Source organism: Ascaphus truei, chromosome 5, assembly GCF_040206685.1.
Source record: "Ascaphus truei isolate aAscTru1 chromosome 5, aAscTru1.hap1, whole genome shotgun sequence".
Lineage (NCBI taxonomy): Eukaryota > Metazoa > Chordata > Amphibia > Anura > Ascaphidae > Ascaphus > Ascaphus truei.
This window is the reverse complement of record NC_134487.1, coordinates 43,336,415-43,362,619: the sequence shown is the minus strand read 5'-3', so window position 1 is coordinate 43,362,619 and position 26,205 is coordinate 43,336,415. Positions and strand designations below refer to the sequence as shown.

Below are 26,205 nucleotides of genomic sequence, written 5' to 3'. Positions count from 1 at the left end.
ATATGGCAGCACATTAATCATTCAATAAATCCGGAATTGTGCTTTTTCCAAATCAAGATAATATCAACATATTTTAGTTAGGTCAGAAATCAGATAGAAAGGGGAGAAAGAGTTTAACAGGAAGCTAAAGCCATAGTATTCCCAACATTACATTTTATTTATATAGTGCCTGTGTACACAGTACTTTAAAAAATTACAATACATGGAAATATAGCACAAACAGTAGGAATTAGAGCAACAAGTAAATAAAAGGCAAAGGGAGGCCCTCCCCGGAAGGTTTTTTATATATATATATATATATATATATATATATATATATATATATATATATATATATATATATATATATATATATATATATATATATATATATATATATATATATATATATAGATTAAACGCTCCCATATTATTTTTATTATCGCAAATAAAAATGCTATAACGGGAAGAAAAAACCCGTTTTGGTTATAGAGGATACGTACGGTGCAAATTTTGGGACACACACGAGTTTGACATAAATGGATGGTGAAAATGGCATGTGAGCGGGAGCTTTGAACATTCATCTGCGTGCTCGCAGTAGTTCTAGATAAGGCGCCCAGCTTTAAGCACTGAATCATCTGGAAAACACGGACAGAGAAAATGTTTATGTACTGTATATTTAAATCCACACAACCTTACCAAATTATATATGCAAATTCAAATATGTGTGAAAAACTTAACGTGAAACATTACCATTCCTGTTCTGTAATAACTTAACACTGTCTATACAACTGTTTACACACAAAAAAAAGTTTAAAAGAAATAAAAGATACTGAACTTAATAGGCAGATAATTAACAAGAGTCATTATGCAAAGGAGGCAAGGAACACATATCTCAAAGTATGGAGACAGAGCATAGAGTTTAAGGAACTAAGTAATTCTATTTGAAATATTTACCTCTGCTTCAGAGTTTACATTACGCGTTGTGACTCCAACAGTGTAAATTCCTCCAGTTGAATCTTCATGTATTTTGATATTAGATTTCTTATGTCTTGATTCAATATCCCGCGTTGTGTCAAACAAGTCAAGAACCTCTTCATTGTATAGCTAAATAAATGAAAATGCACAATAAAGAGGCATATGCAAATGGACTGTACATAAAAACAATCTGTTTTAACACTGCTAAATATACACCACTAAATAGACCTGGGTTTGATAATCAGATGGGAAATGTGAATGAGACCGAAGTGTAATTTACAGTGATATTTTTGTATTAGGAAAATAATAAATAAGCTTCTATTGACCTGCTTCTGATAAGGGGTATGGAGAGCAAACATGGCTTTCTGAAAGTTACTTGCATTATGCTTAACAACCACATTTAATGTTAAAATATTTCACGTTTGGAATTGGCATTTCTGTCAAACGTACAAGGCATCAGTAAAACTTAAAAACATTTTCAAAAATTATTTTAAAGTGAGAATCGTTCTTTTTCCCTGCGACATTCCCTAAACTATCAAAAGAAATAGAAGGTCTTCAAAAGTTAGAGTAATCAAATTATATGCAGGAACCTTTTTCCAACGCAAATTCTGAATTCTGTAGCATCTGTTCTAAGAGCTAATCATCTTATTGCAAGATCTCTCCAACTTATTTCATGCATGCAGATATCTACACGATCTAAATAAAAGAAAACCAATTCAAAGTGACCTTAATAAAGACAACAGCAACGATATGGGGTTTTATTTATGCAATGATCTCTTTCCCGATGCCCAGCACTTTCTGCTAAAAATGCAATTTGTGACTAATTATGCAATGCCTATTTAAATATTGCAGATTTAAATTAGTTTTTTTATTTTTAATAGTTGAAACTCCTTATTCCACAATTGAACATCCACTATATTCTTTATATAGTTTCTTTGGCAGCCAGCTTGCGTTGGATTACTTTGCATAATCACAAAATAATGCAATGCCGTGTATTTGGCACTAAATTACTTTCATTGTTCCTTTGGCCACAGTATTGTGCCCTTGAGGATTGGATTATTACCTTGTAGAACAAAGTATTACAATTGCACAGCTGAATGAAGTAGGGGGAAAGGATGTGATTGTTTATTCAGTAACACTTAGAATTGAACAGGCCTTTTACACAGTCGCCTATCTTCATATAATTGGAAGGAGAAACAACATAAAATCGGACCTAACAACTTTGCTAATTATTTAATTACTGTAGGTGTTACAAATCAGAATGGATCGTATTCTAGGGGTATTTATTTGAATAGCTGGATCAACTAATAAAAATATATTTACAAGAAAGAAAATCAGCACACAGAAGCAAGTTGTAGTTTTCTAACAGGCAATTTTTTCTGCTTCTTGTCATATGCAAATTAGGTGAGACACCATTGATGGTGCATTATATCAGAACGGTCTTAACAGTAGTAAGTGCAACAAAGGATCATACTGCAATCAACCTTTCAAGCATACCATTACAGGAACTGTGGAGAAATAAATAAATAGATACACACACCAAGAATGTTCAGGGCACTCAAATAGGCAGAAATAGGTCAAATCACTTATCGGAGCAGTCAGACTACTAGCAGTGCAGCCAGGATTACCATCCAGAAACAAAAATAGATTGAACAGAAATCCAAAAAAATGATACCGTTCTGTGGCTAACGAAATGCTTTAATTTGTGCGAGCATTCGAGATACAACTGATCTCATTTTCCAGCGGTGTTACAATGGATAAAGACATAAAGGTTTTTTCTTAAAACCAGTGCATCCTGGAATGTATCTTATTGAAGCCTATTCCTCCCTCCTGCGCAGTATGCGATTTATGACTTAAGGTGTTAAATGGTCCCTGAATGTTAGTGATGTAAGAGCATGTAAGAGCATGTGTGTGCATGTGTAGCCAGGACTGGTTTAACCAGTCTGCCCTCACTGGCAGTAAGACCTGTTAAGAGCAGATCTGCTAGTAATAATCCCCACTCCCTGCATTACCCTTGAGGGGGAAGAGGTGCAACTAGGCCTGAGCATATTCAATACTGGGTCAGACTTGGTGCCCTCTTCCTGGTTGTACTTAAAGAGAGATTGCCGCCCAAATTTAGTAGTGCCTCTCCTCACGAGAGAGGCAGGACACAGAGTGCCTGAGCATTGGGCCTTCTCTGATCATCTTCCCCTTGGGGGAGAGTGAGTGTGGACCTTAATTCTGCAAGAGGGGCAGGGAAGAGCAAGGACAGATGCGGGGGCCCTTGACCCGTAGAGGTTGTGCAGGGACCATCCTAGAGTTGGGTAGCCAACTCAGAGACTAATAGGGCAGGCCACTGCCGTGTTGTGAGTGCTGACCCAAATAAAGCCATTCCTGTTTTATATACCTCCTGCCTGGTGTGTGATCTTACTGGGGAGGAGAGGGAGTATTTCTACTGTAGGAGAACGCCTCCATACATCTGGAGCCTGCAGCAGATGGAGGCGCTGCACTGCTAGAGAACCATGTGGGGTATCTACCCCAGAAACCTGTCCTGTTTCCCCACAATCATCAGTGGACAACTCAGCGCTCCTGCTTACCAACAGGTAGCATGCACCACACACGAGGTAATGGCCAAATCTCCCACCGAGTGGGGCAAACACTTTACATATGTAAATATAAATTTATAAAGCACCCACAGTGTAAACATCGCTTTACAAAAAAGGTGTGTGGGAGTGTATACCAATGGTATAGAAATGTAAGAGGGTGATGCATTACTATGAATGTGTGTAGATACTATGTGGTCCCTATTGGTATACAGGGATAGAATTATGTTGTACACCGCCGGAAGAGATCAGTGTATCTCGAAAGCTCGCACAAATAAAAGCATTTTGTTAGACACAGAACGGTATTGTCTATTCGTTTTTTATTATTAAGCTCGGCTAACGTTACAGATAACCTCTACATCTATATCTATATCAGGGGCCCAACAAACTGGGCCAAAACCCACTCGCCCACCCAAAAAAAAAAAAGTCACTCGCCCCCTCCCCCCTACGACACTTGCCTGCAGCAGGGTCCAGTTGCGGGGTCCTGATGGAGTCTCCCGGTCTTGTCGCCTTGTTTTTCTCCTGCAGCGCTATTCAAAATGGCTGCGCTGCATCACGACGCCGCGCAGTGCCCCGTTGCCATGGTAATGCGGCATCATATGACGCCGTGTGGCCATTTTGAATAGTGCTGCAGGTGAAAAACATGATTTTAAAAGATCAAGACGGAGAAGAACGGGAGACGCTGGGGGACACCGCCGCAGGTAAGCAGGCGACAGCGGCCACAATGCAGTTGCCCTGGGCGACCGCATTAGTCGAGGTATGTATGCCATTTCCACTTGTTTCTGCTTTGTTATACAAGCTTGCTTTACTTTTCTTATTTTTCCATTGATATTTTTTCAACATTGTTGCACTATATTTCCCCGTTTTCTTCTTTTATATATAAACACCTGGAAATAGTGTCACTCCGTTACCAGTTTTCGCTTGCATCCAAGACAAACGGTTGTATTTTGCTTTTTTTATATATGTTCACTTTGATATTCATACATTTTTAACTGGTTCACATCACGTTTTTTGATAATTTTTCACTTTAAAGTGTTATTTAACCTTGAATTCTTTTTTGTTTACGTTTGTCAAACTAGTGACCAATTTTTTTGCAACTTTTATTGTAATAGGAAAATGGGGGGCAAGTTTAAGTTTATTCTCAAAGGACAAAGACTCAAATTCAATAAAAAAACAAATATAGTGAGGTACAGCGACTCTTAGTATTAAAACGAAATAGACAAATTAAAAATCTGAACATATGAAACAAACCTCTAAGAACTGAGAATTAACTTGAAATTCCGGGGGAGGGAGCCCTTGGTTCAGAGCAGCTTGTTTTTTCCCCTCAATACATTTGAAAAGATGTTTAACAGCACGTGTAATAATCCCTTGCTCATCCTCAGATATATTCACGTCAAATCCTGTTCCCATCGTGTAGGTTTTGCCAGAGCCCGTCTAAACGCAAGGGAAAAATATGCAAAAAAATTATAATAAATAAATATTTAAAAAAAAAAAAAAAAGTGAACACACAAATCTGGAAAAACATGTATTTTTAAAACATGGTTAGCCATCAGTGATAATACAATGCTGTATATATGCGACATCATTTTGTTAAACACAGGATGGAGTAAGCACAATGTTTAAACTGTCACCTTTACTATGTGCACCCAATGGAGAGGGTAGTTTGGACCCCAAAACTATGTGCTTTGTACAGTGTGTTTTAACTCAATGTAATAAAGTTATGGATGATGTACTAAAGTTTTGGACGCGTTATAAATAAATTGTGTGCTGTTCACCAATCCACTGAAGTGCATGCTGTGAGTCACAAAGGTAAATCTCCAATTGTGAGGACCAAGTGCATTGCATTCCTTTTAAAAAAGAGCATATGGCCTAATTTTCCAACTTTCTAGTGTGCTATGGACAGCTTAATCATTAAAATACAAGAGCTTTTTTTTATTGTACTGCTATATACTATATGTACTAGCTATATAAGTCAATGGCAGTTCATAATATACAATGATTAAAACATTTCTGGCATAAGGACCATGTAAAATAATATCACTGGAGAGCAAACCCCATTTTTTTGGCCATAATTCCCCGAATTTCAATTTTTTTCCATTGTTAAAAATAATTTATATGCTTAATTACTCCAGTGCTATTATTTTGTCGTCATTGGTATTTTGCTTTAATATTTAGATTTACAGTACAGAGAAACAAAAAGATAGATGAAGAATATGTAGTGTGTGTTCTGTATATGCACCGACTCAATAATAACGTTTGTGTTGAAACTATAAAATCGGATAATTAAAATATGTCATGCTTAATTTACAGCAGTGGTTCCTGTGCTAAAAAAAAAACAACAAAAAAAAAAAGATAATTTCCATATTGTCTAAAAAAAAAAAAATACTACAGATTGAAAGACAAATAACATTCAAATGGAAATTTTATTTTGCTTGAACAGCAAAATAATGTTATATTGTAACATTCCACATATTTGGACTTACTATGCAAGTAATAGTCAGAAAAATGTTTGCCTTTCCAGGGTCTATAACTAGTGTATATTCTTTCACTGCTACATTTACATTTGTCTCAAAAACAAGGAATAAAACAAAATAAAAATGCTATCTGCACACTCAATCAAATAAAAAAAACTAGTCTGTGAGCTACCTTTTACGACAGAATGAGTAATACTCACTTGGCCATATGCAAAAACTGTGGCATTGTATCCTTCAAAGCAGCCATCAATTAGAGATTCTGTGCATTGCATATAAATTTCTTCTTGATTTGAATCAATATCAAAAACATGGTCAAAAGTAAATGCCTTATCTTTTCCCAGCACTACTTGCGGTTCACCAGGCGTAATAGAGGTGCAAATATGGCAGCCTTCAATTTTTTCTTTGGCCAACTGTGGTCGGATTCTGCAAGCAAATAGAACATACATTAAAAATATTATTGCTAAAATCAAGATGTGTTCATCAAAACTAGAGGCGATCTCAGTATTATTTGTACATCAAGGGATTCCCCATTTCTAGACATACTGGTCGATAATTACCAAGTGGTGCTATGCCATAAGATACCTTCAGGCACATGAAGATGCCTTACAACCAATTCAAATGAATGGCGTCATTTGACACGTGTGACGTCACATGGCCCTGCGGCGTCATTTGACACCGCATTAAGACAGCCGGCTGAATCCCAGTACGTGGAGTGTTGCAGGGGCCTCACGCGATTCCCCGGCATTGAATAAAATGCCTGGGGGAAGAGTGCGGGGCCTCTGCAGCCGCCCGGCGGCACCCCTCCCCCCAGCAAAATCTCCCACCCCCCAGTTTGCGCACCCCTGTATTAGACCATATTTACAGCATTTCTCTTTCACACTTTATGCCCTTTTTGAGTTTTAAACGTATTAAGCTTCCTTGGGTGGCAATAGCAACTACTGTATTTAGGAAGCGACACGACTACTTCTTCAAATGGGAAGCCATATTGAGTGTTCTAGGAAGCAGGATCTTCCCTGATCAATCATGGCAGAATGCATCGATCTTAGATATTTGCATTGCTGTAAAAGGTAGGGAAATGGTGTATTTAAAAAAAATTTTAAAAAACAATCGGGCAATGGGAGATGCCCCCTTATTAGCAAAACATATGTTACTGCCAATGCCAATTGGTTTGCTGGCTGGAAGTTGCTTAAACCGAAAATCTACTAAATATGCCTAAACATTACGCAATAAATGTTACAATTATATATATATATAGTCAGTGTTCGACAAACCTATACATTTGCTCGCCCCGGGCGAGTGGATTTAACCCCCGGGCGAGTAAATATTGGCCCAAGCAGCACACGTTTGGTACTAGGTGGCGAGTAGATTTTTTTGTGTGGCGAGTAGATTTTTTGGTGATTTGTCAACCACTGTATATAGTGATACAGAACAACATTTATGGCAGTGGAAGCAGTCAGTTAAGAGGGTTGAATCCCCAAAGAAGCACAGGTAGCTCAGCTGGTTTCTAGACTTGCACTAAACATCTTCTGCATGCCCCAGCACGGTCACAAAAAGGCATTTGCATTACTAATATCATACAAAGTCACGAACGGCATTTTGCCAAAACAAAGCATAAACTGTGCAAACCTCTAGTTAGAGTAAAACTGCCAACGATAACTACATATGCTGATGAAATGTAAGCAATGACTGCTAGTAAGTAGAATTGAAAACTAATGCTAAATTATGCCACAAATGGAGGCAAAATGTATAGAGCAATCACAAAAATTGTATGGAAATCCAACTGCGAAGTAGACCGATGCCCAATAAATTGTTGTTGTGCAATGAGCATCACTTCATTGTTTCTACAGTGAGCAGGTTTACAACATTAGTCAGCTATAAATGCCTGGAAAAACCAGAAAAATGAGGGCTTCTCCTTCCCATTAACTGCCGACAATTACATTCATTGATAAAATACTGCATAGTAAATCTTTGTTTATAGTGTTTTCCCAGCTCTGCTGCATGAAAAATTACTAACCTAGACTCCATCTAATTCGCTACCAATTGTAGAGAAGCTGTAAAAACAGTAGCTATAAACAGACCTAAACAATGCACACCCAGAGCATCTGCACTTTGAACAATTCCCAGTCTACTCTGCTTTTGAAAACAAAAAAGCATGTTCTCCAAGGAGATCATTTGCCTGTCAAAGCTGATGGAACATCCACTTTTCACTGTAGAAACTCAGAAAAGGCATAAAGAACATAGCCGAGACACAAAGAACAACCACAATAAAGTTTTTCTGTTCAAAGATGCTTAGCAATCATGCTGGAAAAGAACATTTGATTACATTGTGTTTGTCTCTGAGCACTGCAACCGTACAAAGTAAAGATAAAATAGACGTTAAAGGTTATATTAAAAGTGCTACATACTGTAGTACATGCTCGAAATGAGGTTGTGGGGTGCTAAACACAGTAATGTGGCTAATACAGGATATCGTCAACAGGGGGAAAAAAAATTTATAACAATCATTTGCACCCACTACCAAGAGACATTTTCAATTGCTTGGTGATCTTTACTGTGAAGAAATGCAGAGTACTGAGCAAGACTCCCTGTTCCTGATGATTGGTCCAACTGGATCCTAAAACCTTGCATCGCCTCACAAAAAATATCCCCAAGCATTTGAAAATGTCCTTACAGTAGGGCAGTGGGTTCAGACTTTTTTTTGTAAAGGAACCTTATAATTATATTGTGAAATTCTGCAGAACCCCAATCCCATCTAATAGCACATCTGAGGTCAGATGCATTGTAAGGAAAGAAACCCCAACCCTCTCTAATAGCATGTCTCAGATCAGATACAATGTAAATTCTTCTGTATTTCTAACATTTTCAAATTACCTGAAAATTGCAGGGAACCCTTTACAGATGCTCGTGGAACCCTAGTTGAAAAACACTAGAGTAGGGAGTATAATTGGGTCTGGTACTGCATTGTAGCTGCTACTGCCCATTGTATTGATGCCATAGAAAGGCTATTTTTACATATTAATGGAAGTGATTTGTCTTGCAATCTCAATGAACATTTGTATTACGCAGTAAACAGTAGAAAGGGCACTCACAAGTCGGAGTACATGTGCAGTGCTTAAACAAAAACGCTGCTTGTGTAGTCTGCGAGAACATATGGAATCCAATAAACTATTTTAAATCATTTCTAAAAGATTTATTTTAAAAATTACATTTGAAAAGAGGTACATTGCAGTCAATTTCCAACATAATTTCATTACCACAAATGTAGTAAACAGCTACTGTATAATCGAACGGTCTGGTGGCTAAATGATTTGGGTGTAAGGCAGCCAGAAAGAGTGAGTCACCGGAAAGTATACTAATGCATTCTTTATTATTTAATGTCATTTGTCAGACAGTTGTTTTGCTTTCTGCACATTGGGATTTCTTCTGTATTTATCCTTTATTTAACTCTTGCATATTCTATTTTAAGTTACATTTATATTTCTTTTATATTACAATTGTTTATATAACCATTTCTCAATATAGCCATCATTATAATTGTAGCAAAAAACTTGGCATTGCAAGAACCTCTGGGGCAAAAAACAACCCAAAACAGGTGTTCTAAGTCACAGCGGTTCCCAACCTTTAAAAATAAGAATTATGAACCCCCTGCTAGAAATTATTTGTTCTGTGAACAAGAATACAGCTTATTCTGTACTCAATCCGTTACTAATAAAACGGTTTAACCAATCCCAGTCAGTATACAGTCATGAGCTCGTGGAAGCGAAACGCGCGCTTAATAAGGCCACCAAACTGCACCGCAGAGTGTGCAGACAGCATGGGTGGTATAGCAGTCAATTACAACAGGAGCTTCCAAAGACAACCCACAATGCAGTGCTGCTATGGATGTAGAGCATTGTGGGGAGCAACTTTGCAAGCTCCTGCTGTAATTGACAGCTATAGCACCCACGTTAAGGTGCAGTTTGGCGCCTTACCAAGTGCCCAGGAATCCTTAATGCCAGGAAGGGACTTTCATTGTGGCACTTACGTGGCCATTCATCCAAATCCAGATAGACAAACAGAAATAATAATGGTGTTCAGTACATTTATTTTCTTTCCCCTTAACTCTGAAAAAGAAATGCTGCAGAATAGAATAGATTCTTATAAGCTTATAATGTCATATAGCATAGACTATGTATGCAGCACTGCATAGAAGTTATAGTGAAACAATGTCAAGAAGAATGCACACTTTATTTTTACAAGTTTACAAAAACATTAAAAAAAATTAAAGCTTTTAGAGTAGATTATTTTTACTTTATCGTAACTGGTCACTTTAGTTTATCGAGTCTTGTGAACAATGAATAGATGCTTTATTTTGCATTGGGATGTGTGTAGTCCTTTTGGCCTGCTGGAGAAGGACTAGCTAAAAACAGTATGAAGTAATTTGCAAGCACGCAAAACCAATGTATTAAACAGAAACGTAAGGGGGTTTTTTTTAATATAAAAGATGGGTTGAATATCTAGCGAGTTATACAAAAGGAACATGTTTGTAAAGATAATTACTCAACCTAAATTTTATATGCCATACCTTAATAAACTTAATATGTCTAAAACCGAGATGCTTATATTTCACACTAAAATCTGGCCCAATACCCACCTTTGAAGGAAGAAATCGGAAAGCACTGACGGATTTGCTAAACTCATTTATTAAAGACAAAAACATACGTTTCGACCAAGCGGTCTTCCTAAAGTGATATAAAGTGCCACAAAAAAAAAAATGAGAGTTTAGCAAATCCGTCAGTGCTCTGCGATTTCTACCTTCTTACGTTTCTGGGTATGCTGCAGACTATCATCCATTCGTAGGAGCACTGGTAATTGTATCACCTTTTGGATTTTTTATTGTGGTGTTATACAGCATGTACATTTGTTCCAAAACCCACCTTTGCCATCAGTTAACAGTACTACCACCTATCCTGTTGCCAAAGCACGTTGCCTAGCAGTGACATTTGACTCTTCCCTTTTCCATTCACGGCATGGCCAAAAGTTGTCACTTCTACCTCCGTAATATTGCCCTGATCCTCCCTTTTCTCTGTCAATCTACTGCTAAAACTCTAATGCAGGGGTGCGCAAACTTTTCCCTGTGCGCACCCCTGCCTGCACTCCTCGGCACCTCACGCCTCCCACCAGCGTCAAATGACGCACAGGGTCATGGGACGTTGTCATGGTAACGTGACCTTGTGGCGTCATTTGAAGCCGCGTCGCTGGAAGGGAAGGTAAGTGTGTTATAGAGGCCTCACGGCATTTAATTGTAATGCCTGGGAGGACAGCGCAGGACCTCTATCTGCCCCCCCCAGAAAATCTAGCGCCCACCAGCTCTAATGCATGTCCTTATCCTCTCCCGTTTGGATTATTGTAACATACTGCTAACAGGCCTCCCAAACTCACAACTTTCTTCCCTGCAATCAATCCCCTAAAATCAGCTACTAGAATAATTTAACTTTCCCCCAAAACCGTATCCGCTTATCTTCTCCTTAAATCCCTCTCCTGGCTTCCCATAACATTTCGGATAACCTACAAAGTTCTCCTCCTTACCTTTAAGGCTCTCCACTCATTTGCTCCTTCACACAACAGCGTTGATCTCTCACTATGCCCCTGCACGCTACTCATAACTGTGTACTTTCCACCCCTTTCACCTCTACAACCCTCGCCTTAAACCCTTTTCCCTCACTGCACCATATCTGTGGAACTCCCTCACACTTAGTATACACCAAGCATCTTCTGTCCCAACCTTCAAGATAAACCTGAAAACCCACCTCTTAAATAAAAGAATCCTGATAGCCTCATGGCTATTGATCCATAATCACTCCTGCCAAGTATTGCTATCTACTACACTTATTCCCATACCTGCTGTATCCAAGTTTCCCCAACATGCCACTTAGATTTGAAGCTCTCCAGGGCAGGAATTTAAATTTCTATTTTATGATGTTGCTGCACGGATCTCTCCCTCTTCCTGTTATAGGCTAAGCGGCCTGTCCCACCCACAGGTATAGCCAATGAGACTGCACATCGCTCCCCCTCAGCGATAGGCTTAGCAGCTTCTCACTCAACCAGGAAACACTGGGGGAGGGGATTTTAATGGTAGTGAGATGCAGAGGGAGATTGACAGGTGTTAGTGTCCTGATTAATGTAATCTATATATCTGAAAGCCTAAGAATGTCTGCACATCCCTCTGTGATAGGCTGAACAGCCTGTCACTCAGACAGCCAGGGAGGCTGCACATCTATCCTGCTCTCTGAAAGGAATCGAAAGAAGTGTGCACAGAGAGGAGCAGGAGGGAGTACAAAGAGAGGGGAGGAGAGAGAGCAAGGTGAGTAGGGGGAGAAAAGAGACAGCCAGGAGAGGAGGAGACAGATGAGAAGAGAAGGAGAGTAGAGTGTGTAGTGTGCACAGAGAGGAGCGGACACAGCAAAGCAGGAAGTGCAAAGAGAGGGGAGAAGAGAGTGCAAAGAGGAGAAGGGCACGGAGGAGGAGAGAAAGCAAGGAGAGGAGGATGAGTTTGAGGGAATGAAGAGCAGTGTGCACATAGGGCAGGAGGGAGTGCAAAGAGAGGAGAGACAGCAAGGAGAGGAGGAGACAGATTAGATGAGTGGGGTGCGCATAGAGAAGAGCAGACAGTAAGGTAGGAAATGCATAGAGAGGGGAGGAGTAGGCAAAGAGGAGCAGGGAATGGAGGAGAGAGTAAGGTGGGGAAGAAGGGACAAGAGACAGAAAGGCAATACAGGGAGGGATGAAAATAAAAAGAGTAATGTCCAATAAGTTTTCCCATCTCCCAGATCAGCGTACGTTACAACGGGTAAAGCTAGCTGTATTAGTTATAATTATAATTCCCTGTACTGTACGATCTTTGTAAAGCGCTGACTACACGGTGGGCGCTATATAAAGATATACATACCTGCGTTTTTATACTTCAAAAACTTGGTACTATAAAATGTAACAAAACACAACCGCACAGTAACCCATTTCAAATAGCGAATCTAAAAAGCCTCTATCTTTTTATAAATGCAACTGGGAAAACACAAGTAGCTCTGTTTCTTAACAGAGGCTTAACAGAGGCTTAACTGTTCACTGTAATGCTTGCCTTTTCTTTGGGCTGGTGAACCTTCTATGTGGGGTCATTAAAGAACACTCAGCTCCGTAACATTTACTTTAGGCTGACTAACTAAAAAAACAGGATGTCACAAACGGTTTACTGTTATCTGTATCTGAAAAGTAATTTTAAGCTAGCAAAATGGTCTTGAGGAGAGGGGGTGGGGGTGGTGGGGGGGGTTGAGCACTCTGAAAAGGAGTTGAAGCAGCACTCCAAGCTATGCTTTTTTGCAGGTTTGAAGCAGAGTGCCTCGTGAGCTGAACCACATTGATTTCAGCTTCAGGGACCCCCTACACCAAATCTTTTTAAAAATTAAAACAAAATATATAAAATAAAAACAGTCACTTGGAGTGCTCCTTTAAAGAGCATAATTCATCTAATGCATATTTTTAGTTAGTCAGCCCATGCAGTCAAATTCTCTCCCTAAATTAAGATTACCGACTCCTATTAAAGTTAAAAAGGTGTAGTTCTGTCTACTGAGGTTTTGATTTTGTTTTGTAAACTTAGGTGGGAAGCAGGGGGTCACCAGGGCAGAAACACCATCATTCCAGCTCCTGGGACAACCTGGCACCTGATATACATCCCTCCACAAAGGTGTCCCTAGTACCATTCCCTGCAGATGAAACAAAATGGAGGTTTAAATCCACAGCTGGAGATTTAAGAACCAGGGGACCTGCAGCACCTACGGAGGCAAGCATCTCAGTTACCAGGGGATGCCCAGAACTGAACTTAATGCAGTTTAGTCCCGGAGACCCCTTGCTTCACTATAATAATATTTATTTTTAAATTACAAAGGAATGCTCCTTTAATTTAAAAAATAAAAAAAATCACAAGTACTTTCATGTACCAGAGGTCTGATTACAATTAACAAAACGTGCCTCGTGCTATATTGAGCTATGTCTGGAAAAAACTTTGTCATGATCAGGCAACTTCTTAGGCCTATATATTTAGCAAGACTGAGAAAGAAGCACTGTAGGGTGTTGGCAGAATCCCACCTTTCAAGTGGCCCATTTTAAGTGGCATACACTGGAGTTAAAACAGGGAGTAGAACAAGAAGTGGACAACAGCACACCTTTTGCCCTGGGATACTGGAGTTTAACAGTGTTTGACAAGAGAACATTTATTGAAGGTTCAGTGCTATGTCTATCACCATTCTAGAGCACCCGTATCACCATTCTAGAGCACCAGTACCACCACTCAAACTGTCTCACATCTTGCTCTTTACCCTTATCCGAACGTAATTTACAATGTGCAGCCCTCACCCAGCTCAACACTAAACAAGCATGCTTCCTCTACTATTTATATTTGCTCTAACCTCACTTCTTTCCAAACATCCTAATTATTACTCTAACTCCATTCACATTTTTACAGCTCTCCTTCCTTGACCCCTTCCCTATCTGCGCCCCCTTTCACTCCACTCTTCAATAAATCCTGTACAAAAACACACCCTTACACATTCTTTCCATGCTTCCCCTCCTCGGTTCTGGGGACCTCTCCCAATCCTGGGCCGTCTTATTTCTACATTACTCCACTTTGTGCTCCTCCCTCTCTTCCTGACAACCTGGTCCTGAACTACAACTCTGACCTATCCTCTCAATCTACGTGCCCCTCTTTCTCTGCCTTTTTTTGTTGTTCTAACCCCAGACTATGGCTAAACTACCATACACACATGCTCCACTCCTGTACTCGCTCCTCTGAAGGAAATCTCATAATCTCGCAGACTTCCTTCATTACAAATGTATCCTATTCGGTTTTAACTGTGCCTCTCCCAGGCTTGGTATACCCTTACTCAAAAACAGCAAGCCTGACCCTACTTGTCTCTCTCCTACCTTTTGCTGCAAAACTCCTTCAACGCCTTATATTCGCTCATCTGCTCCGTTTTCTTACCTCCTATTCTCTTCTAGAACCTCTTCAATCTGGCTTCCGCACTGCTCACTCCACCGAAACAGCCCTCACCAAAAATAAATAATTAACTCTATGCTGCCAAAGACACGGTCATTACACTCTGCTCATACTACTTGACTTCTTTGCGGTCTTTAATACTGTGGACCACCCTCTTCTTCACATTCTCCATACTCTTGGTATCTGTAAGAGCTCTATCCTGAATTTCCTCTCACCTCTTCCATCGTGCTTTGTGTCTCATTTAAAAACACCTGTCGATCTCTATATGGGTGTACTCCACAGGTCTGTCCTGGGACCGTTCCTCTAAATAGACACACACACACACGTCAAGGGTGCACAAACTGGGGGGCACGAGATTTTCCAGGGGGGGGAAGGGCGCTGCGGTTAGAGGCCCCGTGCACTTCCACCAGGGCATTTACATTAAATGCCGGGGGACCACACCAGCCCTTTGTAAATTCCCTTACCTTGGCTTCGGGCAACATGTTGGCGTCACATGACCCCGCGGTGTCATATGATGCCAGAGCCAAGGTAAGGGGGTGGCGCAAGCAGTGGGGGGGAGGGGGGAGGAGAGAGCAGGTAGGGGGGTGCAGACTGAAAAGTTTGTGCACCCCTGCTCTATGTGACCTCATCCAATCTCTTGGGTTCAAATATCACCTCGATGACACAAAAGTACTTTTCAACCCCTGACCTTGCACCTGCTGTATAGGCCAAAGTTTCAGCATTTCTCTCCACTCTATCATCCTGAATGGACCCGATCAAATTTATGTCAAAGAGGGCCTCCCAAGCCTGGCCCTACTGATCCCTTCTACATTACTGTTGGCAGCACCATCATACATCCAGAATCACAAGTACGCTGCCTAGGTGACTCCTATCTCACATTCACAATGTGGCTAAAACCTGTCGTTTCTTCCCCCGTAACATTGCAAATATATGCTCTTTACTCTGTCGCTCTACTGCTAAAACTCCAAGGCCGAGATTATATTAGCCGCAATTGCGTACGCCGCTAAAACAAATACCTGTATACCGTTGAGGTACACAGTGGGTGTGACCTCACCCAGGTGGAGGCGCGGCAGAATCCAGGAGTCAAATGAATTTGTTTCTCCATGCGATGGCCTCGTGACGTTAGTGTCACGTGAACCGGTTCAGCCAATCATGGTGAACCTCTCGCGTGATGTCACAGGCCATGCCCCCTGCATACAGTGCAGGATTCGCGTGGGCGCACCACGCGTGTGACGTCACGCACGCCCTGCAGAGGCCAGTATAATCTCGGCTTTACGCATGCCCTTATGCTCTCCTGTATCGACTATTGTAATCTTCTGCCCAGTATCCCTGCCTCACCTATAATCTAGGAAAAACAGAAAATGATTAAAAGGGCACTTTAATGTAACAAAAGACCCATCCAACGCGTTTCGAACGTCACAGCGTTCTTTTTCAAGGATAAAACACAATGTGATAACATCCATTATATACTCTCTTATCTGTGGGCCGTTTCGCGCCAAAAAACGGAACCTGATGACGTCATGATGCTACGCGCGTCATCGCGCATGCGCAGAGCGACTCAGTGCCGATCTAAGGGCAAAAGGAAGTACCAAAGGCAGTGTGGCCATCTTGGATAAGGGCAAGTCATAGGAAATCACTGCCCCACTAATACAATACATCCCTACCACATACATACAGTGCTAATCACTGGGCATGCGCATTGCGACGAGATAACCATAAACAAAACTAAAATACAAATGCTAAGAAATGCAGAAAATAGAAAAGGGAAAAAGCACTCTATAATGAAAAAAACATTAATTAACAACTTATACTGACACATAAGGGAAGAATAAGAATATAGAAAGCATATAAACATAATAAGGAAATAATTTAAAACAACCAAATAACTTAAAAAATATATATATACTAGCTGAGAGCCCCGGCGTTGCCCGGGATGTTTGTGGTGTGGGTGTGGCATTTGGGTGGGGAGTGGTCCACGCGGCCCATGTGCGGTGGTAGTGCTGCTGTGGCTGTACTGATGGTGATTGTATTGGTGTGCTGCTTTGGGAGGGTTTGGTGCTGATGTGGGGGTGCGGATGTGGGTGTGCCGATGGGGGAGGTGCAAAGGTGGCGATGTGTGGGTGCTGATGGTGTTGATGGGGGCTGGGAATGGTGGGGAGGCGAGAATGCCAGTGTGCTGGGGGGGCATACCGGTGTGCTGATGTGGTGGTGCTGGGGTGTGTGTGTGTATACATGTTTGTGTGTATACATTGTATGTGTGTGTGTATACATGTGTGTGTGTGTGTATGTGTACGTGTGTGTGTATACACGTGTGTGTGTATACACGTGTGTGTGTATACACGTATGTGTGTGTATACACGTATGTGTGTGTGTATACACGTGTGTGTGTATACACGTGTGTGTGTGTGTATACACGTGTGTGTATACACGTGTGTGTGTGTATACACGTGTGTGTGTATACACATGTGTGTGTGTGTATACACATGTGTGTGTATACATTGTGTGTATGTATATATTGTGTGTGTGTATACGTGTGTGTGTATACACATGTGTGTGTATACACGTGTATGTGTGTGTGTGTATAAGTGTGTGTGTGTGTGTGTGTATACATGTGTGTGTGTGTGTATACATGTGTGTGTGTGTGTATACATGTGTGTGTATATACATGTGTGTGTATATACATGTGTGTGTATACACATGTGTGTGTATACACATGTGTGTGTATACACATGTGTGTGTGTACACATGTGTGTGTGTGTGTGTACACATGTGTGTGTACACATGTGTGTGTGTACACATGTGTGTGTGTATACACATGTGTGTGTGTATACACATGTGTGTGTATACACACATGTGTGTGTATACACATGTGTGTGTGTATACACATGTGTGTGTGTATACACGTGTGTGTGTGTGTGTATACACGTGTGTGTGTGTGTATACATGTGTGTGTGTATACATGTGTGTGTGTGTATACATGTGTGTGTGTGTATACATGTGTGTGTATACATGTATGTGTATACATGTGTGTGTGTATACATTATGTGTATGTATACCTGTGTGTATACGTGTGTGAGTGTATACGTGTGTGTGTATGTGTACATGTGTGTGTGTATGTCTCCATGTGTGTGTGTGTATGTCTCCATGTGTGTGTGTGTATGTCTCCATGTGTGTGTGTACGTGTACATGTGTGTGAGTATACGTGTACATGTGTGTGTGTACGTGTCTACATGTACATGTGTGTGTGTGTGTGTGTACGTGTACATGTGTGTGTGTGTGTATGTGTCTACGTGTACATGTGTGTGTGTGTCTACGTGTACATGTGTGTGTGTCTACGTGTACATGTGTGTGTGTGTCTACGTGCGTGTGTGTACGTGTGTGTGTGTGTACGTGTGTGTGTACGTGTGCGTCTACGTGTGTGTCTATGTGTGTGTGTGTCTACGTGTGTGTGTTTGTGTCTACGTGTGTGTGTTTGTGTATACGTGTGTGTGTGTATACGTGTGTGTGTGTCTACGTCTGTGTGTGTGTGTGTGTGTCTACGTGTGTGTGTCTACGTGTGTGTGTGTGTGTCTGTGTCCCTGTGTGTCCTTTGGCCCGTGACTCCGCCTCAGGGAAGGGGGGGGGTGGGGGGGGAGGTGGTGGGAAGGGGGGGGGTGGGGGGGAGGTGGTGGGAAGGAGGGGGGTGGGGGGGAAGGGGAGGTGGTGGGAAGGGGAGGGGGTGGGGGGGAGGTGGTGGGAAGGGGGGGGGTGGGGGGAAGGGGGGGGAGGTGGTGGGGAGTTGGGAAGGGGGGTGGGGGAGGTGGGAAGGTGGGTGGAGGTGGTGAGGAGGTGGTGGGAGGTTGTAAGGGGGGAGTGAAGGGAAGGTGAAGGGGGGGTGAAGGTGGGGGTGGAGGGGAGGTGAAGGGTGGGGGTGGAGGGGAGGTGAAGGGGGGGGGTGGAGGGGAGGTGAAGGGGGGGGGTGGAGGGGAGGTGAAGGGGGGGGGTGGAGGGGAAGTGAAGGGGGGGGTGGAGGGGAGGTGAAGGGGGGGGTGGAGGGGAGGTGAAGGGGGGGGGGGGGGGTGGAGGGTAGGTGAGGGGGGGGGAGTGGAGGGGAGGTGAAGGGGGGGGTGGAGGGGAGGTGAAGGGGGGGTGGAGGGGAGGTGAAGGGGGGGTGGAGGGGAGGTGAAGGGGGGGTGGAGGGGAGGTGAAGGGGGGTGGGGGGGGTGAAGGGGAGGTGGGGGGGGGTGAAGGGGAGGTGGGGGGTGAAGGGGAGGTGGGGGGGGGTGAAGGGGAGGTGGGGGGGGTGAAGGGGAGTGGAGGTGAAGGGGGGGTGGAGGGGAAGGGAAGTGGAGTGAGGGGAGGTGAGGGGTGGGTGAGGTGAAGGGGGGTGAGGGGAGGTGAAGGGGGGTGAGGGGAGGTGAAGGCCGCTCCCTCACCCGTCCGGCCGCTCACTCACCCGTCCGGCAGCTCCCTCACCCGTCCGGCCGCTCCCACGTGGATCTGAGGCGGGAGGCAGCTTGTTGTGGCCGCTCCCCCGCTGTGTCCCGGGCGCTCGCTCGCTCCGCTGACTGTAGCGGCGCCGGGGGTGGGGGAGGGGGTGGTGGAGGGGAGGTGATTTGAAGGGGGGTGAGGGGTGGGTGAAGGCCGCTCACTCACCCGTCCGGCCGCTCCCACGTGGAACTGAGGCGGGAGGCAGCTTGTTGTGGCCGCTCCCCCGCTGTGTCCCGGGCACTCGCTCCTCCGCTCACTGTAGCGGCGCCGGGGGGGGGGGGGGGGGTGTTTGAAAGCGCGGGAGACACGGGGAGAGGAGGACGTGCGCGCGGGTGTGGAGGCTGATTTCGGGGAGGAAGAGGCGGAGGCGGGTATGTGAGCCCCCCCCCCCCCGGGTTATACAATGCTGCTAATGTACACCCCCCCCCTACTGTGTGTGTGTGTGTGTGTGTCCCTGTGTGTGTCCCTGTGTGTGTGTTTGTGTCCCTGTGTGTGTGTTTGTGTCCCTGTGTGTCCTTTGGGCCGTCACTCCGCCTCAGGCCAATGAGAGGTGTGCGGGGGCGGCCCAAGGGACCAATGAGATTTCCCCTAGGGACACCGGACATCCAGCAGGCAGGCAGGCTGGCATGCATGCATGCAGGCAGGCAGGCATACAGTGCTTTCACTAATATAGTATAAGATATGTTAAAACATAAGTACAACATAATACAGATTGTAAATCTAAATCATAGGAACCAGGGAAATACAACAAATATTATATATAAAGCACATTGTATAGGGTATTATCAACACAATACATCAAAGAACCAATTTTGTAATAAACTTTGTAAAACTTTATAAGATTCAAAGGGCTAATTTGTTCAATCCTTATTCGCTGAACGGAATTGACCTAAAGTACAATAGATTGTTTAAAAATTGTCAAACATTACAAGAAATGGGTTAACTGCCAGTCAATATTCAGACCCATAGGGAAGCGTGTTTGGAGAATAAAAATCCAATATGCCTCCCTACGGTTCAGAAGGTTGACATGATCACCTACAATCTATGCTAAACACTAGAATCACTTTACTCTCTCTTAAATCTGTCTCAGTGTCTCCTACTGAAATCACTCTCCTGCCATCCTATTGAAGTAGAGGAGAATTGAGTAGTAAAATGGGATTTAAGTATCTTCCTTACAGCTCAGCCTTAATTTCTCGCTATACACCTGCACAACTCTTGCGTTCTGCTCAAGGATGTCTTCCGTCTATCCCTTTTGCAATAAAAGGCCTCTCCCGCCTAAAACCTCTCACTCATTGCCCCACACCTCTGGAATGCCCCTCCCCTCAATATCCGACTAGTATCCTCTCACTCCACCTTAAAAACACACCTCATGATACATATGGATAGCTTCGTTGGCTGATACTATAAATCTCATATGCACAGATCGTAACCCCTTGCAGACACTCACCAGAACATTCGCCTACTGTCTTTACTACTTCTACTTAACACTTAGATTGTAAGCTCTTCTGGGAAGGGACTATTTTATTACTTTTATGTCTGAAGTGCTTATTCCCATGATGTATGGTCTTGTGCATTACTCCTGCAAAGCGCTATGAACATAGGTTGCCACTGCCGCAACATGGATGTACACCTGTCAGTCACCGTGACCAGCAACAGTGTGCATGATCCGGCTTCTCTACCGTGACAAAGCAGGATTGGGCGTGCAGGTTAAGTCACCACCATGCCACTCAGTGTGGGGGTAGGGCGGAATGGGAGAGCACAATGCAGATTGTCACGAGGGCTCTGGGGGGCACTAGCGAGGCGGAGAGCTCAAGCACTCTGTTTGCACTTGCTCCCAATGGAGGTCATGGCGAGGGAAGGAGTTGCACAGTTGGTGGAACACGCTGCATTCGCAAAAAAATAAAAACTTTTTTTTGTTTTTTTTAAGTTGTGGAAACATGTTACCCATGTCTAAATTACCAGAGGCATGTAATTTCCAAAAATATATACTTTAATAGGAGGGTTTTATGCTAGAGGATAATTTTCCCTCGTCAATGATGGTGTGTACCTTTGGTATTCAGCCTTTACAATTTGGACATTTGTGCCTTATGCAGCCTTACTAATTTGAGCATCCATATTATGTAGACCTATACTTATTTGGAGTCTATCTACTCAGGAGACCCAGGGTAATATTTACCATTTCTTGCATCAAAATTTCTTATATCAACTTTGTGAAAAGTCTGTAGTTAGTGGTTTTTATATTTGTCAAATTTACATTTATTCCCAGCCATAAATAAATGTGTTGCAATACATGTTACCCCAAGTGTAATATTTTTTACCCGTATAGTATCCATCCAAGATACCTTCCATTGAGGAATAAGTGGGATATCCTTGTCTACCCATGGCAGTGGGCACATAGGCATTAGACATACACAGGGAGGGTAACTATGTGCCCACTGCCATGGTTCCAAGAAAAGAAAATTACGGTAAGTTGTTTTAAATTTTCTTCTTTCCTGATCACCCTGGCAGTGGGCACCTTTGGGACATACCCCAGCAGTGACAAATTATGGAGGGATACATAAGAATAAACCACCAGTCAATGCCGTTATCAGTTGACCTTTATTAATTCACTTTTACACTTTATTTCACTACAGATTGTAGAACTCTACACCCAAAACTTACGTCAGCTGATGATTGTACGTCTAGTCTGTAGTATTTAAAAAATGTATTGAACGAGGACCAGACCGCTGCTTTGCATATCTGCCCTGGTGTTGCCTGAGCTTTGAATGCCAATGACATAGACATGGCCCTTGTGGAATGAGCTCTAATGTTCAAAGGTTTATCTTTTCCTTTGGTCTCATAAGCTTTTTTAATACATGCCACTATCCATTGGGAAATTGTTGTCATAGATGCTGCTTGACCTTTCTTCTGTCCCTCTGGTATGATGAATAGCCTGTCCGATTTTCTCACATCTCGCATCCTTTCCACGAATACCTTTAGACATCTCAACATCTAGTTTGTGTAATCTCTCCTCTTTCTTGTTCTTTGGATCTGGACAGAATGACTGGATCAGGAAATCGTGATCCTGTCATTCTGTCCAGACAGGTGACAGGATCACGATTTCCTGATCCACATAGAACAGTGATACAACCTTTGGCAAGAATTGATGTACAGGTCTGAGAACTGCCTTGTCTTGGTGCACGACTAGGAATGGTTCCTTAGCCGATAGTGCCTGTAGTTCTCCCACTCTTCTTGCTGAGGTGATCGCGATCAAGAACGTCATCTTCCACGATAACCATCTCAACCCCATCTCTTGTATAGGTTCGAAAGGAGGTGCTGTTAATACATCCAATACTAAAGACAGGTCCCATGTCGGCACCCTGTTTTTAATTTGAGGTCCTAGTCTTTTAACTGCCTGTAAAAACCGGATGATTAAATCTTTCCATTGCCAGATTTCTCTCCAATAAGGCTGATAGTGCAGACACCTGTACTTTCAGAGAGCTGAGGCCTCGACCTTTCTCAAACCCCTTTTGCAAGAACTCCACTATTGACAATTCTTGGTGCAAATAAATTTTGTCTCTTTTGCGCACCAATCCCGGAAACAAAGCCACATTCTATGGTACACTTTTGATGTGGATCCCTTTCTTGCCTGTAATAGGGTCTGGATTGTCTTGTCTGAACAACCTTTCAACCTCAATGTTTCCCGCTCAATCGCCATGCCGTCAAGGCCCATTGTTTGGCGTTCGGGTGGCATATTGGCCCCTGTCGCATTAGTTCTTTGCTGTCTGGTATGTGCCATGGTATATCTACTGCCATATTTACCAAGTGTGTGAACCAAGGCCTTCTTGGCCAGAATGGTGCTATCAATATCACTTCCGCTTGGTCTTCCCTGATTTTCCTGATTGTTTTCGGAATTAGGGGAATTGGGGAAAACAGGTATGCCAACTTGAAATCCCATTTGAAGCTGAGAGCATCTGTGCTTTTTGCGCTTGGATGAAAAAGCCTTGCACAGTAGTTTACCTTGCGGTTCTGATGTGTCGCCATGAGATCTATGTCTGGCTGACCCCATCGCTCTACCAGCTCCTGAAACACCTGTGGGTCTAATGCCCATTCTCATGGGTGTATAATACGACTTAGAAAGTTTGCTGTGACATTTTCCAGTCCTGGGATGTGTACACTGTGATCTCTGATAAGTGACCCTCTACCCAAGAAAGGATTTCTGCTGTGAGGTTCATCAGCTTTCTGCTCCTGCTTCCCCCTTGTTTGGCTATATACTTTACAACCGACCAGTTGTTTTACTGTATCTCTATATTGCCATCTCTTATTTGGTCTTGGAATGCTTCCAGAGCCCTTTGTACTGCTTTAAGTTCCAGCAGATTTGATGGATGGCGCTGTTCCTGGTTTGTCCAGGTTCCTTGCACCAGTGTTGCTCCCATTTGGGCTCCCCAACCTGCGTTGCTCGCATCTGTTGTAATTCTTTCCCATTGTACTGGGTGTAGTTTGTCCGTCCTTTCCCCAGATTTCGGGTATCTTCCCACCACTTTAATTCTTCTTTTGTGCGTGGGTGCAACAAGATTCTTTGTCTTGTATCCTTGTGGTTCCCGTTCCATTGTTGTAAAAAATTGTTTTGTAACGGTCTCATATGGAGCGCTGCCCATTTTATGACACTTAGTGTTGAAGCGAATATCCCTAGAAGCTTCATGCATTCTTCTGCTGAAGTTCTGGTTGCTTTCCTGAGCTTCCTTGCTTGCAGTGCTATGTCTTGCCTCCTTGTGTCTGTCAACGTCACCTCTCCTTTTGCCGTGTTGAATTCCATCCCCAAAAACTTTAGCAGTTGAGTGGGTGCTAGGTGACTCTTGTCTCTGTTTATTAACCAACCGTGTTGTTCCAAGAAGGTTATGACCATCTCCTGGTCTTGTTCTAATTTCTCCCGACTATGACTTTGCCAAGATGTCGTCCAGGTATGGGTATATTTCACCCCTCTTCTCATTTCTGCCACTAATGGGGCTAAAACTTTTGTAAATGTCCTTGGAGGTCGCCAGACCGAATGGCAGTGCTGTGTACTGATAATGATGTTGGTTCACTGCGAACCTTAGGAATCTTTGGTGTCTCCTTTATACAGGCACGTGTAGATAAGCGTCCCTTAAATCTATCGATACCATCCAGTCTCCTGGTTGTACCTCCTGAATGATCAGATTCAAAGACACCATCTTGAATTTTCTTATTTTCAAGATGTGTTTACCTTTCTCAGGTCTAGGATTGCTCTGTAATCTCCTGAAGACTTTTGTACTGGGAATATTCTGGAATAAATTCCACTTCCTCTGTCTTCCTGAGGTACCTTCGTTATTACTTCTGCTTGTAGTAACTTTTTTTAAACTGAATTAATTTGCCTTGGACTGTACACTTGTTAGGCATATATTTCTTCTTGGCATTTCTTTGAACTCTATGCGGTATCCCTGACGAATGGTTTCCAATACCCATTTGTCCTGTATTGTTTGGGCCCATGTTGCAGAAAACTGCGTCAGTCTTCCTCCCACTGGCAACAGCTGGGCCCTTTGACCTTCATTCGAATTTGTTCTTGGCAAATGCTCCTCTTCCTTCGCCGCCTCGAAACAGCCGGTTCTGACCGCCTCTCCATGTTTACCTTGAAAACGATCTGCCAGGTCTATATGCTTTTGCCTCTTTGTACTGATTTCTATCAGATTGCTGGAAACGGAATCTTCTGTTCCTGTTTTCCTGGGGCAAAAAAACTACTTACCTCCTGAAGCTTTCGTTATTATAGCATCCAACTTGTTGCCAAAAAGGCAATTCTCCTTCAAAGGGTAATCCGCATAGGCTATTCTTTGACGCTGCGTCCGCCATCCATTGTCTTACCCATAACGCCCTTCTTGTCGACACTGTTAAGGCTATAGATTTTGTGAAAAAAACACTAGATGGCGCTCTACTGTACCACAAGCAGTGAAAATATTATGCAAAAAATAGTGCAGTGATAACAAAATTCAAATAATAAACAGTGAAATATATTAATAACAGTGAAATAAAGGCAAAAACAACTTATCACTCGACCCCGACAAAAGACTGTTCCAGAAGTCTTGCAGCAATAGTGTAGAGGAAGTTCCAGGGGAGCGTCGCCGTATGCACATAAAAAGAAAAAAACAGTGGATAGTGTAATATTGTAAAAAACAATAAATAGTGAAAGTGAATGACGAATTCCTACTCACAAAAGTAGCAGGAATAAAGGCATGTGAGTGAATAATACTCTGTGATGCAGCTCGTTCCAGAGGTTTGGTATATGGGTCAGCACATCTTGGAAAAATAGAAAACAGCCATAGTGTAGATGGAAATAAACTTTATCTAATAAGTAAGTCAATTGGAGGCTTACGGCTTTAGAAGGAAATACAGCATTGGGGATGTTATCTCAGATGCAGCATAGGTCGTCTCGTCTGCTTCTACCCGCTGGCGGCGTCCGCGAACGTCACTTCCGGATCGTGACGTCACTTCCTGCCGGAGCTAAGGATCATGAGATCCTTAGCTCCGGCAGGAAGTGACGTCACGATCCGGAAGTGACGTTCGCGGACGCCGCCAGCGGGTAGAAGCAGACGAGACGACCTATGCTGCATCTGAGATAACATCCCCAATGCTGTATTTCCTTCTAAAGCCGTAAGCCTCCAATCGACTTACTTATTAGATAAAGTTTATTTCCATCTACACTATGGCT

The 26,205-nt window shown here is 42.9% G+C and overlaps 1 protein-coding gene across 11 annotated transcripts in view; it reads right to left on the bottom strand.

Annotated features, from left to right (window-relative positions):
- The window catches only part of KIF21A (kinesin family member 21A), a 152,738-nt gene that overhangs the window by 92,629 nt on the left and 33,904 nt on the right, over nucleotides 1-26,205 (bottom strand). For all 11 annotated transcript variants that reach the window (XR_012801633.1, XM_075599749.1, XM_075599748.1 and 8 more), the window contains 4 exons: nucleotides 6,214-6,436; nucleotides 4,791-4,973; nucleotides 937-1,086; nucleotides 483-617 (listed from right to left, as the gene is read on the bottom strand). Coding sequence is in view for 10 of the 11 variants with exons in the window: in XM_075599749.1 (XP_075455864.1) it covers nucleotides 483-617; nucleotides 937-1,086; nucleotides 4,791-4,973; nucleotides 6,214-6,436 (691 nt within the window). In the remaining variant the exon portion in view is untranslated. The remainder of the gene's footprint in view (nucleotides 1-482; nucleotides 618-936; nucleotides 1,087-4,790; nucleotides 4,974-6,213; nucleotides 6,437-26,205) is intronic.